Below are 19,662 nucleotides of genomic sequence, written 5' to 3'. Positions count from 1 at the left end.
ACATCATAGCAAGTCTCAAAACCATTTTGCAAACCATACCTTTCATATTAACGTTGTCGTATCATATGAACAGATTTTATTCATATATTTCAGACATTTTATTTTTATTTTGAGTCTATATGCGTAAACTAAAATAAATGACAGTATGCTCACCGTTAACACCTCTGTTAAAGTCTAATTTCACCATGTACTGTAATACACATAAACTGGATATACTGACAATTGCTGAGTTTCCGAGTACATGTGAACGCCTCGAGTGGCTCAGCCAGTCAGATTCAAACGTCTCCAACAGGAAACGAAGGAAGCGTCCTTGGAGATGTTGTTAGAAGTGTAACTTTCGCATCTTTCCCCTGTCTTTGTGCACAATGCCGCCGTCAAAGAACTGACTGCTAAGCGTTGCTTCCACAGAGGTTAATTTAAAGTTGGGAAGGTAAACGGCTCGGCTCTAATCTGCTTTCCAACTACTTAGCTTCCTGAGCTAACGTTACGCTAACGTGGAAATTAGCTGAGATGCTAACGTTAGATTAATTAGATTTATTTCGCTCCTTTTACTCCCCGACCCTAATTGCTGTCCTCAGCAAGGATTATATGTTGATTGTATGCTGACTGTGGCTTTAGCCCAGAAGCCCTTTTCCCCATGCTAAACATTGTTAGTCAGTATACAACAAATATCCGACAAAAGTTAGCTAATGTGTAAATTTTACCCCTTTAGCTAAACGACAACGCAAAACCTGCCGTTTTCAAAAGAGATGTTGATGCAAACGGCGTCGCCATTGTTTTATAATATGTGCGTGAATTATGTTTTGTCTCTGCAGTAACCATGACTGCAGCTGCTCTCGTAGGAGACCAGCTGATCCTCGAAGAGGAATACGATGAGAATTATATACCCTCTGAACAAGGTACCCCAGCATCATTGAACAGCACAGTTGATGAGATTTAAACTGCACTGTGGCTTACTTGTGTTTATTCACACCTAAACGCTGAACTAATATTAGTCCGGAACATGTTGCATTCAGGTTCCATAAACAGAGCTCATGCAGAACTGCAGTGCTTTATGGCTTAAATTCTGGAGATTTCCAAAACTATGCTACATGATGGTGTATACTTTGCATTCAGCTCTTCTTCTTTTCTTCTGATCAGAGATCCAAGAGTATGCAAGAGAGATTGGCATTGACCCCGACAATGAGCCCGAGCTTCTGTGGCTGGCGAGGGAGGGCATCGTCGCCCCTTTGCCTCCTGAGTGGAAGCCTTGGTAAGTAATGGGAAAGCACCCAGGGAGTGGACCTCAAGCACCAGAGATATAAGTCCAGTGGCGGGGGGCGGCTTACTGGGCTTAAGCCCGGGTTGTTTTGTCAGAAGTCTTTTGGGGTGTAATTTTTTCATAGTTAGATGCCTGGCTGACAACTGTATAAAACAAAAACTACACACAATATTCGAAGCACATAGTGCACACTGTGGGAATTTACGACTGTGCGTAAATCCCCCCTAATATTGGTATGATCCGAGCTCAGACACTAAAACGGAGCCAGGCAGAGTTCGATCAGGTACCAAAGCAAATCATTCGTACCGTACAAATAATGTAAATATGACGGTGTATCACGAAAGATTGATATCAAACTGATCACTTGGCCCATATTACGTTACTTGCTCTTCGAGTGAATCAACAAATGGTGAAATGAAAAGCCGAACAACAACAATGCTGTTTCTTTAGAGACTCTTAGCTTACATGTATGTTTATTTCATATTTTTAGTTGTTACCCTCCACGGCTAAATAAATCGGTTTCAGTAATGTACTGATATACAAGAATGGACATAAGGGGCTTCTTTCAAAGAAAAAACTCTGGTAGTATTTTATATATTATGCTTTGTATGTTGTTCAGTATATTTCTATGCAAAACAAGAGGAACTTCAATACACAGCAGTATATTCACAGTTGAAACCAGATATTTACATACACTTTATGGAAAACACAAGAACATTTTTTTACTGCACAACATCAATTTAGAGTAAACTTGTTTTGTTTTGGATAAATAAATATTGAAATATCTTTTGAATTAGTTAAATGTCAGAATAAAGAGAGACAGAGCTGTCTATTTTTTATCACTTTCATCAAATTTAGGAGCACATATACACTAAGTTTATTGTTAATTAATAAGAAACTCCAGATGATTCCATTCTGAGCTGAAGAAGCTTCTGATAGGTTAGTAGAGTCCATGTGAGTAAATTGGTGGCACAGCTGTGGATGCATATAAGGCAAAACACAGAGCCTGTTTCTTTAAAATGGGAAAATCAAGAGATGTCAACCAAAACACCAGGAAAAGAACTGTGGAGCTCCATAAGTGTGGCTCAATTTTGAATACAATTTGGTGCCATTTGCAATTAAGAAATACAGATAGTTTCTCTCTTTACTCTTAAAGTTAACAAATATGTTTTTTATATTTAGCAATCTAAAAAAATAAACATTTAGTCTGATTTGATGTTACAATTAAAGTGTTTGTGTTTTGATCTGAAGAGTATGTAAATATCTGGTTTCAACTGTATATTTGATGATTGTCAGCACAAAGAGGGAGAGAGAGGAACAGAGAGGGAGAGAGAGAATGAGGACAGAACAGAGGTGGAACAAGAGCAGGTGAGACACACATGTTAGTCAAATGGTTGTTTACCAAAAGTATCACCGTATCATAGGTACTCATGTATCTCGTACCTAGTGTTTCTTTTTAGGTTTGTTATTTTTCAAATTCTATATTTATTACGTTATGCAGACTTGTTTGCACAACAAGGCTAAATTATTATATAAACTTTTCTGAATCTAAATAGTGTGCTTTGGTAGAATTAAAAAATAATCGTAGTGCAGGTCTATGATGATTTTTAGTGCTACTATCATCTAGTTCTGATTCTGGTTCTGTCTTGGTTAAGTCCTCAGTAGTCCTGATTTTGAACTGTTGTAGTCCTGTTTTAATTCCGGATCAGTTCTGGGTCTGGTTGAATTGGGGTTTAGTCCTCATGTCTTGATACAGCCCCGACTTTGTTCTGCCTTGCTGCTTAATTAAAAACCTAGTTCAAGGTGTCCTGCATATGTGATATATATTTTTCCCTATATGAAGTCATTCTTTTTTGAACAAAACTCAAAACAGAGCCTATTAATCTTTCAGTCATTTCAGTCACACACAAAAATATATATCCCACATGCATACTACCCTTTTGGGCTAAGCCCCGGGTGTTTCAAATGTCTGGCTCCGCCTCTGTATAAGTCCCCTTTCACGTATGCTCTGGCAAATTCAGGTGTTTTACAAAGTGTTTTTAAGGTGTGGATTACAGTGTAATTTCCAGCTAATTACAAGTGAGGGTCTGTTGTTGACAACTGAATGCCAAAGTGTGTAGCAACCATCTCTTATCAAATTCTCCAGGGAGACGTCAGAGCTATTGACAAAATAATGCCTCTAACCCAGCAACACATGGCTTACAAAGCAGTTATTATTACTTGTAGATAGATGATAGATTAACGTAATAGATTAACATAGCCATCCTTCTAATTCTTGGCTCATGTGTTTTATATAATTTAGCTTCATTATGATGTCCTCAAAGAGTGGTGTTAACTGTAAGAATGGATTCTATGGTTTTTAACTGAATGTATTAACTAAACCTAAATAATTATTAAGACAGTTATAGCATAATAATCATTTGTAATGCTTAATGGACATAAAAATGTAGGAGGTGGGGTTATATGATCCATCCAGCACCACCAGCTTGTCCTCCTACAACAGGTTTGCTTTAGTTGTCCACACTGGTTCATCCCTTCAGTTTGGTAAGTGTTAATGGTGTTGTTGCACAAGGCCATTTTAAATAATTTCAAGAATGTCTGATACCTTCAAAGTAAAATTATAAAGAAATGTGGGGTGACTCAAGACTGAATAGAACAGTGAATGACTCCCGTTTCCTTTCTCCTTACCCACAGCCAGGACGTGACAGGGGACATCTACTACTTCAACTTCTCCACGGGTCAGTCCACCTGGGATCACCCCTGTGACGAGCACTACCGACGCCTGGTGGCCCAGGAGCGTGAGCGAGCTCAGCTCACAGCCACAGCTGGGGGCGCAGGAGCCAAGAAAGACAAGAAAAAGAAGAAAGAAAAGAAGGAGAAGAAAGAGAAGAAGAAGAAGGAACCACTCAAAACTCATGGGGTGAGTGGTTTTATTGATTTATTTTCTTCCTTCTTGTTTTAGACAAAAATTTTATGTTTACTTATCGAGCAACATTGCATCAGAGTATAAGTGGACTGCAAATAAGATGTGTATAGATTGATTAAGTGGTTATAGGGACAAACGTGTATGTATATGTGTGTGTTCGTATTTTCACTACTAAAACTGTAGCCGAACAACAAACTACTGTTTGTTACTGGGTTATTAGGAGGTTTTCTGAGCTCATAAGGGTTAGCCTGTTGATTCTTAAAGTTTGAAATTCACAACTCCAACCTCCATCCATCCAGCTTCTTTCACTTAACCATGCTGGAGCCAATCTCTTCTGCTATAGGGCAAGAGGTGGGCTACACCCTGGAAAGGTTGCAAGTTTGTCACAGGGCTGACAAAGAGAGACAGACAACCATTCATGCTCACATTCACACCTGTGGGCAGCTTAGAATCATCAACTAAACTAACCTACAGACAAAGGCCCCGGCCAGATGGTGGATTTGAACCCAACACCTTCTTGCTGTGAGATTAACCACTGCTCCACCGTCGTGTTGTCAGTGTTGTTGTTGTTGTTGTTTTTTTCAATTAGCCCTTAAAATGCTCAGATTTAGCCCGCCAAGGTCCTTTTATGCACACTTTGCAAAATCAGTTTCTAACATTGTGGACACTTTATCAATGTTTTTATATAGTGTTATGCTGCCTCAGTGTCTTCTGCATCTGCTTCTGCATAATCCCCACTGACTCGGTGTTGTAATCGGGGCTCTCTTGGGGTCCGGGCCATCTGCTGCAGAACTCTGTGTTCTCCCTGTGACTGAGAGAGTTCTTTATGTCACAGGCTGGAATTTTGGACTGCTGCAGAAGGAGTTGTGGAAATGTCTAATTAGTGGTATTACGTTATTAAAATATAAACATCTAAAGAGCCCAAATACATTTTCTTTCTACTGCAATATTAAAACTAGACTTCCATGTCAGAGAACACGATGCATTCCTAAAAAAGGGTTTGTTGAAAAGCGAGAGCTCACATCACCGACTGCGTCTCTTCTCCTACAGGCCCTCAGTTCGTCTCTGGGACCTCTGCAATCTTCGCTTACCAGCCTGGCTCCCCTGCGAGGTCTAGATGCCCCCAGCCAAAGCGCTCTCTCTGGATCTGCCACTGCTCTGCGGGGGTCTCTCGGCAGCTCTGGGGGGTTGGAACCCCTCAAGAAACCCCTACAGGTAAAAGAGCCATCATGCTACGTTATGGATGAAATGTTGTGCTTCTCCCTTTTTATCCCATCTGAATCTCTTCCTTCCATTCATTCTTTTTCAGGCTCCTCGAACCAGTGGAGCAACCAGAATACTCGGCATCCGACAGGAAGAGAGAGTGTCATTTACTTTGCCCGATTTTGACAGTGATGATGACAAAATCTCAGAAAACGAGGTTGGTTTAGCTTCCTGTAGCTCCCAGGAAATACACTTCACGTCCTTCTGTAACCAGCGACTGTTCTTTCCAGCCAAGTCCTCATGATTCAGACAGACTATTGAAGAATCTCCACCTGGATCTGGATGCCCTCGGAGGAAGCCTAAAGTATGAGGTAGACAGGATTACTAGCTTTTTACTACTCTGAGTTATAATTTAGGCACAAATAACTGCATTGACCATTATGCACCTTCTCATTTATAGAAAGTATAATTATGTTTCCTAATTAATGGTTTATCAGTGTCCGTGTTAAAGTTTCCTGTGTAAATGTTTACTGCAGGAAAGTGATGCCACTGGCGCAGCACCAGCTGAGGAGAGGACGGAGCCCGAGTTGCAGGATTTGGGCCTGTCTGGTGACCACAGCCCTGAACCGCAGTCACAACAAGTAAAAGCACACAACAGTGTCCACGCATCATTTCTCTCTTTCTCGCTCTCAACAAGTAAAACCTCTCTGCCACTTCTGCCCTCTTCACCTGTGTGTGTGTCTTTGAACGGCTGTGGTGTGTTGTTTAATGTGCGGCACATTCGAGGTATTATAATGATTGTTGTGTTTCTGTTTTTTAAACCAGAGATTTTGTACAAAGATCAGAATATGTTTGTGAAGAATGGGGGTCTCGGGTACCTTTCCTCTGGTAAAACTGCAGAGTGAGAGATTTAGAAAATACACAAACACTGCTGTATTTTCAGTGCCTGTTTAACTAGAAGTGTTATTAATGGGTATTGGTGCTATATTATTATAAGTGTTTTTATGATTACAAGAAGGGACTTTTCTTGTTGTCTTGTCTAACTGTGGTCTCTAAACCATATGTTTCTGCTTCTCTTGTGTCTCTTTGACCTTTAAACCTTTCACCTTTGCACTGTGACCCATGTGTGTCCCTGCAGCTGCTGTGCTGCTGGGATCTGTCCTACGGGCACGGCTGTTACTGTGTCTTCCTCTTTGTCCTTCTGTCCTCCTACTGCCACTGTTACTGCTTTGCTCTCTAAACAGCAAGAGCATGGGCCATCGCCATCAAAACTCATTCATGAATTTATTTATTTAAGTATATCATTCACAGTATAATTCCTTACCATCACCACTGAGCAGTTGTATTTATATCATGTAATTTAATAAGTCATATAAATAGTTTTTTTTCCTGAAATGTATATATAATACAGACACGGCCAGGTTTGTTAATCGGGCCAAATTAAATTTTAAAAAAGTGTTGAGGGATAAAATGCAATTTACTTACTAATGATGCACAAATTTGTGACACACTTTATTTCTATATTGAAAAACACAATCACCAAAAGGAGCACAGATGGCTTTCAAAGTTGAGAACGCGGGCACATCTTTGTTGCTTGAAGTCTGACAGACCTAATATGTGTGTAGTTTTTATGCCCTAAGCAAATGTGGAAGAGTAGACCAAGGAGAGGTTAGAGAAGGGTCCATAAGTTTTTGGACAGTGACAGATACTTTGTAGCCTTTCCCTAAGGATAGTGCAACAGTTTCTTTTTTTATGGCTTTATTGGATAGGTAAAGTGAAGACTGACAGGAGGGCCACGTTTCGGACTTGAACCCAGGCTGTCGGCTCTCAGCCGTACAGCATATGGTCGCCTGCTCATCCAACTGAGCTAAACGAATATTCTGTAAAATGTTCGGCTAGCAAAAGTAGTCTAGTAGAACAGTGATGTGCTCTGTGGTTCTGAAAAAAATACAAAATTTGAGGATTTCATTTAAGATTTGATGCTTATGTGAAAAAACAAGTTTATAAAGCCACGCTTGGCTTCATGAAGTCAGACTCCTTCTAGTTTAGCTGGATGTTTCAGGAGGTTGAGTTTCCTTTCAAATAAAACCAGTTTTTCCTCACATGCCAAATAAATTAACACAAGTTGAGAAAATTGTCTCATTTCTGCTATGTGCTCCGTGCTCTTGTGCAGCATTTCCCTAGCAACAACTATTGTTGCCATGTGAGGTTAAAATGGACCCAGTAATAATTACATAACCCACTGTGTTAGCCAAATGTCCAGCTGTGATGCCTCTGTCTTCATACTGGACTCGAGTTCTGAGTCTGACTGAGAAGCTGAGGGACACTGTGTGCCCATACCCTGCTCTATCGTCTTTCTTGACTCTAATGGGGACAAAGTGAACATTATGTTGGATTGAGTAAGACTAAACTAGTAATTAAGTCTATTAGCTCATTAAGAAAGTGTTTGCAGAAGTCACAGGGAGCTGAAGGGTCATTTTCTCTTAGATGTCTCTATAACTAGATTTCTTTTCATGACTGGAGGAGTCGCCTCCTGCTGATTTATTTATAAGGAATGCCGGTTTAAGGCACCTTTGCTTCTTTTATATGCACCTTAGTGAATTATGCTGCATGACTGATTTAAATGCTGAAGGGATAAATAAGGAGAAAAACTGTAAATGCAGTTGTATCACTAGCTTCTTTACCTGTAGTAAACTTATTTAGACTTTTTTTTTTTCACCAAATCAAGGCTTGCACCCAAAGTCATAAATTTGGTGTGTTTTGGGGGAGAATAACAGAATTCCCTGTTGATTTGTCAGCGTAAAGGTGTACTGATTCAGTGCTGAAACAAGGAAATCACAGTCATAAAACACACCTGCTCGAACTATCCCCCGTGTTTGTGCTTGTGTTTAAATGTGAGTCCCAGAACCACAATGTTTGTGTCTTTTGTTTGTGCAGACATGCATGTTCTTGTTTGGTGGATTTATTTTTATGTGCTGACTGCCTAACAAGGTGTGGGATGGATGGACCATTCTTCCCATTGTCTTCCACCCAGGATTCTCTGAAGGGTCGCCACAGCCACCTCTCTCCACAGACAGGCAGTGGAAATCATGTCAGTGAGGAAGGGGCTGATGCTGTCACTCCTGATCCTGAACACTCTGCTGAGCACTCAGAAGAGGAGGTAGCAGAGGAGTTAAATGAGGCAGAGGAAGAAGAGCAGCAGGGTAGCACATTAGACAAAGATGAAAAAGGAGCAAAAGAGACAAAAGGAGATGTGGAAGGTAGACAGGAAGATGGAAAAAGCCAAGAGGAGGGGAAAGAGATAGAGGATGCTCAAAGGAAAGCGGCTGGAGAGAACAAGAAAGGGGAAGATGAAAATAATGAGCTAGAGGAAGAGTGCTGTGAAGATAAGGATGAGAACGAAGATGAAGACATAGAGAGGAAAGAAGAGCAGCAAAAAATAGAAGAAGAGGAATGTGAGGATAGTAGCAGTGAAGTCGTGAAGAAGTCCTCCAAAAGTGATCAAGGTGGAGAAAGTCGGGAGGAGGACAGAACTGACAAAGAGAGGGATGAGCTTGAGAGAACTGTAAGTGACGGAGGGCACAGTGAGAGAAAGGAAGAGGAGGTCGAGACCAGTAGCAAAGGAGGGCAGGAGGAGGAGAGCGATAAGGTTTTGGAGAGGTGCTCTCTAAGCCGGAGGAAACTGACAGAGAGTGATGAGGTGTTGGAAAGATGTGTACAGAGCGAAGGAGAAGACACAGAGAGGGGGGGAGTGGAGCTAGAGGAGGACTCAGTTGGCCAGAGAGCATTAGACAGCAAGGAGGAGGAGGAGGAGGAGGAGGTTATAGAGAGGTTTAAAGAGGAAGGCGCTTATGACCAACCAGCCAGTAATGATCGGAAGATGAAAAATGTGACAAAAAATTCTTCCCTTCCTGCAGAGGTAGGGTCCAATGTTGTGCCTCTGTGTTGCCTCTCAGTCTTAGTCTTGCTTGATTTTTGCAAGCAGGTGCATGTAGTAGCTCTCAGGCTCCAACTCCACTGCCTTAGGGGCTGCTACTTGCCCTGCGACTTCCTGTCTGGAAGTCTTCATTCACACACTGAATGATAAATCGGGCAAAAGGTCAATCTATCTGAGCCCCTGAGGATTGGATTGGAGCATTTTCCCATTGACAGTGCAGACTTATTAAGCTGACCTGACCTTAAGTTGCTGGTTTGAGTTTTCTGTTCAGACAGAACTGTCATATCCCACAACCTTGCCCTTCACCTGGAGAGTGTGCTTGCTTTAGTTGCACAATGATTTTGCAGTGTGCCTGCCTGCAGTCTGGCCTTGGTTGTGTTTGCATGTAGGCTGTAGCTTGGAATCACCCTTAGTGTCTTTCTGTGGCTTTGGTAGAGACAGCATGCTTGGATGTCCAGTGTTGCTTGTGGGCAGTTCAGTTGTTTAGACATAGGTTATCAGCGAGAACGTTACATGATCACTGTCTGTACTATTGCAGAATTCTGAAGCCAGTAAGAACATTGAGGAGGCGTCGTCCTCCATAGATAACAAGGTATGCACCCTAACTCATTTACCATTCAACCTACTGTGCTCAAAAAGCCAAAACAAACCCCCCCCAAAAATCCCCCAAGACTCTTTTAAATATGGCATGGTCATGACCTAAAAACCCGACTCATTTCATCTTAAAAGCCTCTTAAAAGCCTTTATGAGGTGTTACATTTTATTTATTTTAATAACAGGCTATGTGGGGACAATGACACTTTTTTTCTTGTGGTGTTCCACTGATAGGCAGGCTTGGACAAGTTATAATGGTCTAAAGGGTTCAGAAAATAAATGTCTTTTTAGAATTTCAAAATCCAAAAAGCTTCCCTTTCATTTAACTGCATAAATCTCTTTTTATTCTTCCAGTGTAAAAAAAAAAAGAAGCAAAAATTTGCAGCTGCGACACATCTGATAAATGATTTTTAGATTTCAAACTCTGTCTTTCAGCTGTCGCAGAAGGCTCTGGACATCAACGATCTGTCTGATGCTGTCAGTCCACTGGAAAAAACTGACACAGAGGAGAAGGAGGAGGAGAAAGGAGAAAAGGGGGAAAGGAAAGGAGGAGAGGGCAGCAAGAGGTGCCTTTGGTTTACATATTGGTCCTCAAAAATATCTGCTTTGTTGATTTTATGTGACTTTATCCTCTTAAGAAGTTGCACTTAGCACTCGGTCTATTTTGTTTTTTTAGTAAAGAAACATCTACTTTTTACAACATTTACAGTTTATAAAGAAAGCTTTAGACTTATGCCCTTCTTGCCTGTTCATAGAATTATGATGAACAAATACAACACCTTTTAACTCTTTTGCTCTCATTCTTTTATTTTAGCCATGTGCTGGCCAAAGACAGAGACACATCCCCAGTGCATAAAGTTGACCGGCTTGTCCTTCACCAGTCCAGCCTTTCACCGTCACCCTCCATCTCCTCGCATTCAGACCAGGCTGTCACCCCCAGGCAAACGGCCCAGGGCCTCGGCGTACCTCTGGGATTTGAGAGGCCTGAAACTTCCAGGGGCCGACAGGCACGGTTTTTGAGCATCCAAGCTGATGGTGTTAAACGCTCCTTAAAAAAACAAGAGAGGGCTTTGGAAGAAGAGCTGGGAGGGAGAAGCCGGAAAGATGGGGAGAAGAAAGAGAGTGAGAAAGAAGAAGAAGAGGAGAGAAAGAGGCTAGAGAGAGAGGAGAGAAGTAAGAAGGAAAGAGAGGAGATGGAGAGGGAAAGGAGGAAAGCTGACCGAGAGATAGAGGAGGAGAAGGAGCGCATAGCTAAGGAAAAAGAAGAGAGGATTCGTCTGCTCCGGGAAGAGCTGAAAAGAGAAGAGGAGGAGGAGGAGGAGAAACTGAGGGGGGAGACTGAGGAAAGACTGAGGTTGGTAGGAGGTCAAACTCAAAGACAGCACCTTTAAATTTGTTTTTGTATTGTGTTGTTTACTTCCTGCTCTTTATTGTTATTATTTCATGAGGTGTGAATCCGCGAATTGATGAAGCTCCTTTGCTTCCAAAGGTTTTTTTTGTTGTAACTACATACACAAATGCTTCTGAATTTACATGCCTCTCCCTCAGGGCTTTACGGCAGCACCTCCTGTCTAGAAGGAGAGAGGAGGAGACCAGGCTGAACGAGGAGTCTGACAGAATGTTGGAGGAGCTCAGAGAGTCTACGAAGAGGGAGAGGGAGCAGCAGCAACACAAACTCAGGTCAACGCTTAAAACACATCAGCACAGTCGCCCCTAAAGAAGTGAAAAAACACAATCCCTGTATTAACATGAACATCTGCGTCATGTGCAGGGAAGAGAGTGAAGTCCTGTTAAAGGAGGTACGTGTCACTCTAGAGGAAGAGCAAACTGCAGCGCGGGAAAGACTGGAGGCCCAGAAGACACGGGACATCGAGCGACTGAAGGCGGAGTTAGAAGAAGAGCTGGAGACAGAGAAGAAGAGGCTCCAGAGAGAGAGGAAGGAGAAACTGGACTCTCTGAAACAGGAGGTAACTGTTGATGCTGCTGATTTTTTTTTATCCTCAGACAGCTTGTCTTTATAGGGATATTTAGGTCAGATAAATCACAGTGTTCACTGGACTAAAGAGGAGGGGGACCATCCAACTTATTACTAGCACTCAGTTCAAAATCCTGCATCTGTGATGGAATGGAATTAGAGCACCACATGCTCCCATCCAGATTCAGGGAAGGCCTTTCATATTTCAGCAAGACAATGCTAAACCGCATACTGCATCTGTAACAATGCTAGCCTTTCACCATCCTGAAACATTTGACACATTATGAAGCAAGTAAGAGAAAGAAGACCCTGGACTGCTGAGCAGCAATGCTCGAACTTTTAAAATAAAATGTTAAGTGACATGTAACGCATGAGGTGAGAGTTCTCTTACTGTGGGGGCTATATTTTGATAGCTGCTTTAATAATTATAGAGGCCACATCCTGTATGTAGTTATGAGAAGGTATCCCTTTAATAGAATCCTATTAAACTAACTGTGTGTCATATACCTGTCTGAAATAAAGTACACATTTGCTTTTATATTGTGATTAATCTTGTCTCCATGTGGGAGATAATTTATTATAGGTGAGGGAACTCAAACCCGGGGCTGTTGGTGACAGGTGACAGGGGCGGATCTAGAGGAGTGGTATGGGGTCGCATGTGCCACCCTAAAATGATCTCTTGCCACCTCTAGTGCCACCCTAGTTTTGCATATGACGGTGTTGTTTATTAAGATAAGATAGCATTAACACTTTGAAGGTGGAATGAAGGTGACTGTTCTTAACACTGTGTGTGCTGCACCTCCGAATTGCAGGACCGGCATGTGATTAAGCTGACATAGCAACAAGCTGGAGCCACGCTGAGTCTCTATTTCAGCTTGTGTTGAAAGTTTGGACTTCAAAGTATACATCAGTTTTTAAATTTTAGTGACAGGCCACTAAATCCAGACTTCTGATTAAAAAACGATATTTTTATATGTATTTATTTATTATACAGGCTATACAGTACATAAAGTAAAAATTCACGTGTTATGTAACTGAAAAGTTTAATTATGTGAGCTACAGAAAATAATTAAGTTATAGACTATATTTATATGAAGCATGTGTATACTTACTGCATTTAAATCATGCAGTAAGTGTAACACCTGCATATGTGTTTCAAAAAAGGCTTACATTTTGCCATCCCATTTGATTTCCATGCCATCCTGATGCCACCCTACGAAACTTTCTCTAGATCCGCCCCTGATAGGTGAAAGTTTTTTTCCTATCTTGATTTATTAAGATTGTTATTGCGATTTATAGAAAAGTGATCATACACGTTCTGAAGGAAGCAAATGTATTGTAGCTGCTTTCATGGGAGAAATCAAGATTAAAGTTGGGTTCAGTAAATAGTCAAATATTGTCCTTGTTATGAAGCAATCTGGACTGAAAAACAAACCACTGACTCACACTAGATGCTGGTAGGTTAAACCTGGATGTTTGTTGTCTTGTGTAGTGAAAGGACTCCAGAAGTCAGTTTTGTTGTGACCTAGTCCTTGTAACTCCATTTCTAGTTAGACTTGTCACTCAGGGCAAGAATTCTTGATCACAGTGGTACTAACATACCAACATATTTTATGTCCATGACCTAAAGTCCTAAAGTGTCTGCGTCACCATACAGTTGTAGCTTTGTTTTTTTAGTTTTTGTAAAGACAGAAAAGACAGACATTGCCAGGATCTAAATGGTCTCAGTTTAAACTGCCAAATGATCTTTGTGGCCAGTGGTAGTGTGATATACTAATGTAAACATTAAAACCAACCGATCCATGGGTTTGCTTTGATAGTACACGAACACAACAAACACGGATTAATGATCTGTCTGTGTTTGCACTTTTTTGTGTGTATAAAGGTCAGAAGCACAGAGAGGAGGAGGGAGCTGATGATGAGTCCGCGGCCTGAGCTGCAACTGGCCGAGTACCACCGCGAGGTTAGAGGACACATTTTTATACAGCATTGAATCATCATCTCTGTGAATATGAGCTTAAAGGGCGTGAAGCACTAGTAGCATTAGAATGGGTTATAACTTCTTTTTAAAAAAATTTCCTTCCCCCTTTTCTGCACCGCTGCCCAGCTGACCGATGTGCTCCAGGAAGTGCGAGAGGAAGTGCAGCGGGATCACGAGAGGAAGCTGGAGCAGCTGAGGAACGACCACAGGAGAGAGATGAACAGCATAAGAGAGAAATATCTAGACGAGGTCAGGGAGCGTTTCAGATTTAGTTGTACTGTAGATTCTTATAAACATATAGCCAAACTTTCAAGTAAGAAATGATCTTCAGACTAGAGCCTGGCTGATATTTTTAAGACCGATACCGATTAAAAAAACTGTTGTTTCAGCCGATATTCACCAAACATAACCAGATTTCCACATATCGTTATTTATAAGTGCTTAATAAGATACTGAATGATTTGTTTATGCTCGACCCGACTCTGCTCCTAACATCTGTTTCCAACCAAGCTTTTTGCCAAAAGGAAAGTTGCAGAGTGCCCTCTGGTGGACAAAGTATGCAACATCAACATTCATAACATGGTTGAAGGATGTTTCTCCTTCCTTTGTACATAAATGTCATAAATGACATTTTTGATATGTCAGCAAATGGCTAATATCAGTCTGATTGGCATATCAGCATTTCAGACTGCTCTAAAGAGGCAGTTTATTTCTACTCTTGGCTCCAAATGATATTAGTAAGTGCAGATTTCCTTAATCTGGCCAGCTCAGGCATAGAAGACTGACTCACCTGCTGTTTCCATCTTCTGTTTAAGAGGAGTTGGTCAGATTCAGTCAGGTAGAACTTTAAGAGGAGCTAAATAACTTACTCTAGGAGAGGCTGTGAAAAAAACAATCTGGAAATGCGTATAACAGGTCTGAATCTAGGAAAAGAGAGACTGAGCTGTTAAAACAACACCACACATGCTTTGGACTTTAAAGTAAAGAATAGCTTTTCTCACACGGTGTCACGTTTGTGTTTAATTTTAAACAGTGGACTAGTATCACAAGCTTTTGCCTCAAGGCTTTTTTTGTAAACAAGCAGGATACTTACTATCAGTCACGTCATTGTGTCTGTGTCCTAGGAGACGGCTCAGAGGGAGCGCTTGCTGTCCACTCTGCAGGAGGACAGAGAGCGATTGCAGGCCTCACATGCTGTCCAGCTGGAGAAGCTCCGCTTACAGCTGGATGCACAGATACAAAAGACTGAGCTGGCACACTCACGCAAGGTAAGTCAGGACAGACACACGAATGCTAACTCTGAGGTGGGGTTTACATAATATTTGCTAAGCTGTGCCAAGGAAGGGTAAAGGTTAGCCTTTTCTAAAAGGAAGTCATCTTATCTCTTTGTGTAGGAGTCAGAGCTGCAGGATTTGGGGGATCAGCTGGAGCTGAGAGCCAAAGAGCTGAAGAGCCAGGAGGCCATGCTGCAGACCAAGGTCCGTTTTAAACAATATGTGCTCTGTTAAGAGGTATCTGAACCACATGGACTAATCAATTTCTGTCTCCTATCAGGCAGCAGATCTGAAGAGGAGGAGGAAGCTGCTTGGACAAGAGGAGCAGGAAGTGGACCGACAGATAGAGGTGTGAAGCCATGCTCTCTCCTAATGAACAGATTTTATTCACTTGCTTTGCGATCTGCCAACTTTCCTTTTTTCCTCCGTCAGGCCTTACCTCGGCTGATCCAGGAAAGAGACCGGCTGAGAGAGGAACTCGAGAGGATGAGAGAAGAGACAGCCCAAGCCAGAGAACTCATCAACAGAGCCAGGGAGGAGAGGAGTGAGGCCAAGGAGAAGGAGGAGAGGCTTAGGGAGGAGTTGGACCGAGCCAGGGAAGAGAGCAGGAGAGCCAGGGAGGACAAGGAGCACCTGGAGACCAAGGTGGCATTGCTGCAGGAGAGATGTGACCGCCTCAGCCACAGAGTCAGGTAGAGGCTTCCTACACTAATAGCTTTCAAAATAAAAGCTCTGATTGGTACTCATAGATTTGCCTCAGTATTAAATGACAGAATGACTGTCGCCTTGCATATGTAGAATTGTCTTGTTTTGTATTTGTTTAGCTTTTTTAATGGCTTTAAATATGATTCCATGTGAAAAGTCTGCTGTCGTTTTCTCAGTGAGCTGGAACGAGGTGAAGGGGCGAGCGCGTCCGCGGAACAAGAGCAGGACAGAAAGAAGGCGGCAGAGAAGACGCCGCCGCCCTCCAGTGACAGAAGAGACACATCACTACATGTAGATGACCTGGAGGAGCCGCCTCTTTCCCCTGTACCTGACAGCAACAGCAGCATGGATGAGTAAGGGGAGCACACACACAGTACCAATCACAGAATAAACAGTTATAAATTTTCAGGATTAGGGGTTTGTTTATGGTTTGGTACTTTCCAGCATTTTGTTCTTATCATTTTGTCAATCTAAAAAAATAGCCGAATCCTAAAAATTGAAAAACCTTTGAGGTAGACTACTCCTAATAAGATGACAGATGCTGTGAAAGCAGAGCTCCTCCCGGATCTGACATTACAGATTTGGGTTTTTTTCATTGTTACCACTCTTATGCACTTGTTGTTTATGTCCTCAGTACTAAATCAGCTAAAACTGACTACCGTAACAACCCCCTCTGCTACTTAACTAACAAGACCAATACCAGAAGTTTAAGTGACTTGATGTTGTACTGATTAAAACTCTTCCTTTCATTGTTTTGAAGCGTGCATGTTTCTAGTTCTAATGTTTGTATGATAGAAATATCAAAACATTTGAGTTTTTGGTGCGTGTCTACCTTCAACACTTCCCATCCCCACACCTCTAACGTGTCCAGATTCCGGCGGTACATCTCCTCACATGGCGCTTCCATCCAGAAGACCAAACTCTTCCTGGAGAGAGAGAGCAGCCGGCTGATGAAGAGGCAGGCGGCCCTGCAGGCCCACCCCGCTCAGGGAAGAGCGACCGAAGAGACGATGATAAACCTTGAGCAGGTAAGGGGGAGCCTTACGTGTTAAACCTCAATCGGATTTTTTTTTTAAACAAGATGGGAATTTCCCCTCCCTTTGTCAGGAGGCCAACAGTGTGGCGGAGCTGGAGCGGACGGTTCAGAGAGGAAACAGTCTCCTGCGGAGGAAAGAGGAGCAGCTTCTGCAGCTAGAGAACTCTATAGCCAAAGAGGTCAGGAGGTCATCAGCATGTATTTGTGCTCTTCTGTGAGCTTGTTTAAAGTCTCACTTGGAATGAGCTTGTGTAATCAGTGTAGAAGGTTATATTGACCAAGTAAAATTGATGAAAAGCTATAAAAATAAGCAGAACATTTAGCAGCATGGTACCTTTCTGCCACTCAACACTTTATATGCAAGGATGAAATGTGTCTCAGTGGATTGGAAATATAACCTGGATTAGATTTAAGGTGTAGCAGAAGGGAATTCACACTTTTAATGGAATGTCGTGATGACTGTAACGCCCTGGTGCTTTTTCCACGTAGCCGCTGTTTGAGGATTTGTCTCGGCTCGCCGGAGGAAGGAAGGTAACCTTTGATGTGAGTGAGTCAGACCTCAGCAGCACCGTGGAACCGCCATATGGGACAGGTAATGCATGCTCGCCAGACAATGAACAGGATTTTCACATTTCAGTCTAAATCCAACAAACAAGCCCTTGCTAAGCAAAAGAAGATGGATGGAAGTAACATGTTCCCCTGTAGCTATGGGCTGAGAGTAAAGCCCCTTTCAAAGTATACTGAATTAGCAGATCTAAGGTAACCTATACCATACTTTGATTTATGATTGGGGACTATAAGTGTCCCTTTGATTTGTGTGTCAGAGCCAATGTTTCTGTATATAAACTTCACAAATCAGCTGTTAATAGACAATCATTTTGGCTCTAGTGCGTCCCCAGAGAGCCGCTCCTACCAGTTTGAAGAACTCACCTGTTGTATTTTCTCTTACCTCTGCAAATCTACACTCTCCTCCTCCCTCTCTCTTCAGGTGATATTCCCACCGTTCCAGCCAAAGTCCAGGAATTAGCAGAGTCACTGCAGCAGATCTCAGGCCAGCTCAACACCGTCCTGGGTGCCTTGGGTTCACTGACCCAGCAGCAGAGCACCACACCTTACGCAGCTTTCCCTCCACCTCATCCTCACTCCACTCTAGCTCCTACCTCCTCCTCATCAGCTCCTGTCATTGCTCAGATGTACAACCTGGGAACCAGCTCCTTAGCCTCGCCTCCTCCTCTGGAGAGGCCCTCAGAGCCACCGTGGAGCTGGGCGACTCAGAGCGGCCCTGCAGCCCCCCCACTCTTCAGCACGCCCATCAGCAGTGAGCTGAGGGCATCCAGGGACACCCTCAACAGCCGCTGGAGCCAGATATTCCCTGGTATGTTGTTGGATTAGTGGTGCACCAACAACAGCACTCGTTGGGGGGAAAAAAACAAAAAAAACCAAAGTTGTACAAATTGTGTCATTGTTCTCTTGTCCAGGAGCAGCTGTTGCCCCGCTCGGTTCCAGCACAACAAGACCCTCCACGGCTTACTCATCATACACTCCTCTGAAGTACTGCAACCTACAATACACCTTTAATCAAGCCTGTGTAGCAGATTCCACACAAACGCTGTTTTAAGTGTACTTATGGTAACTCCTGTGTGTGTCTCAGTGAACACAGCCGGGCGCTTCACTCCACACCGAGATCAGCTGAGATGGACGGCCAAAGGCTGCAGGGGCTGATAGACGGCAACAAGAGGTGGCTGGAAATGCGCAAGAAAGACACCAGCATGTATCCTTCCATCACTCTAACACACAGTCCATCCTCTAGTTCTCCTTTATTTCATATAACTTCCTTTTTAAAATTTTCACTTTGCAAATATCTCTAGTCTAAGTTCACCTTGGGTTGTACCTGCCATCTTTAACTCCACCGTTCAGACCGCTGTTCACCCGCTATCAGGCTCCCTCCTCAAAGAGCGGGCTGGTCCAGCTGGGCCTGGATGACAACAATCAGATCAGAGTCTATCATTACTGACAACATGATGCACGGCCTCCCTCTACCGAGACCGTTACCGAGGACTTTGTATTACTGACTGTGACACGTCTGCATCGTGATGTTTACATTCCTTCTTCTTCTTTTAAAATTAAATATGTCGGTTCAGAAAATTTTCAGGGATCGTTCAGCCTCCTCTGCTCTTCCCAGAGGAAGAGATCACTCTAGAGGACATGGCTGTTCATTCAGGGAGGTTACATATCTGAGAGGGCTGAGGACTTTTATCCTCCAACACTAGAAACTACTTTTATTTTTTCAGGCAAACAAATTCAGGGTTAGAGGTCCATGCCAGAACTTATCCACTCTGTGTTTTAAAGCTGTAGTTCACTTGTGTCGGGTTGGGTTTTCCTAATAAGTATAAGACAATCACAGAGAAGTGTCCTGTGCGATTTCTCTATTGCTGAAACCTTTCCTTCCACAACACGGCCTGATGGAGGTTAACCGTTTATGTAATGCACTTTTTAACAGAGACTGAATTTCCTGTTGTTTTTGTAAAGACAGTGAAGCCAATCCACTTTGAAAAATGTTTAATGTCCAGTCTCCTGGTGTTTGCATATCAGTAATAGTGAGCTGTCGACTAGTTGTGCCTGTTACATATTTGTGTAAATATTGTATTTTTCTATGAAATATTTTAATAAAACATTTTTAATGTGCGAATGATTTCCAGTGGAAAAACTTGTGGTTAAATTGTGAGCTGCTCTTTTTCCAATGCTCTAAATTGGGCTCAGTAATTAAGCC

At 42.5% G+C, this 19,662-nt stretch overlaps 1 protein-coding gene across 5 annotated transcripts; it reads left to right on the top strand.

The window, feature by feature from the left end:
- Positions 1-267: 267 nt before the first annotated feature.
- cep164 (centrosomal protein 164) lies at positions 268-19,584 on the top strand. 5 transcript variants are annotated; one of them, XM_080289279.1, is made up of 29 exons: positions 268-430; positions 816-899; positions 1,141-1,252; positions 2,558-2,629; positions 3,956-4,181; positions 5,238-5,402; positions 5,497-5,607; positions 5,681-5,761; positions 5,927-6,031; positions 8,425-9,309; positions 9,866-9,919; positions 10,357-10,487; positions 10,736-11,275; positions 11,470-11,601; positions 11,693-11,888; positions 13,782-13,859; positions 14,004-14,126; positions 15,002-15,145; positions 15,272-15,355; positions 15,432-15,500; positions 15,584-15,843; positions 16,033-16,209; positions 16,728-16,884; positions 16,964-17,071; positions 17,382-17,484; positions 17,881-18,267; positions 18,371-18,443; positions 18,544-18,663; positions 18,810-19,584. In XM_080289279.1, the coding sequence occupies exons 2-29, from the start codon at positions 821-823 to the stop codon at positions 18,904-18,906; spliced, it is 4,869 nt and encodes a 1,622-aa protein (XP_080145405.1). In that variant the 5' UTR covers positions 268-430; positions 816-820; the 3' UTR covers positions 18,907-19,584. The 5 variants fall into 5 exon arrangements, with proteins under 5 accessions (XP_080145405.1, XP_026047220.2, XP_080145406.1 ...); XM_026191435.2 differs by lacking the exon at positions 2,558-2,629; XM_080289280.1 differs by lacking the exon at positions 8,425-9,309.
- The last annotated feature ends 78 nt before the right edge of the window (positions 19,585-19,662 follow it).

The sequence above is a fragment of the Astatotilapia calliptera genome, chromosome 14, assembly GCF_964374335.1.
Source record: "Astatotilapia calliptera chromosome 14, fAstCal68.1, whole genome shotgun sequence".
Taxonomy (NCBI): domain Eukaryota; kingdom Metazoa; phylum Chordata; class Actinopteri; order Cichliformes; family Cichlidae; genus Astatotilapia; species Astatotilapia calliptera.
This window is presented reverse-complemented; position numbering and strand designations above follow the sequence as displayed.

What these genes read in the sequence shown, in the direction of transcription:
- cep164 (XM_080289279.1), top strand. Translation starts at nt 821, where the DNA reads ATGACTGCAGCTGCTCTCGTAGGAGACCAGCTGATCCTCGAAGAGGAA. An exon ending in CTGAACCGCAGTCACAACAA is followed by an intron (nt 6,032 to 8,424) that starts GTAAAAGCACAC and finishes TCTTCCACCCAG; the next exon opens with GATTCTCTGAAGGGTCGCCA. An exon ending in CGCCTCAGCCACAGAGTCAG is followed by an intron (nt 15,844 to 16,032) that starts GTAGAGGCTTCC and finishes TCGTTTTCTCAG; the next exon opens with TGAGCTGGAACGAGGTGAAG.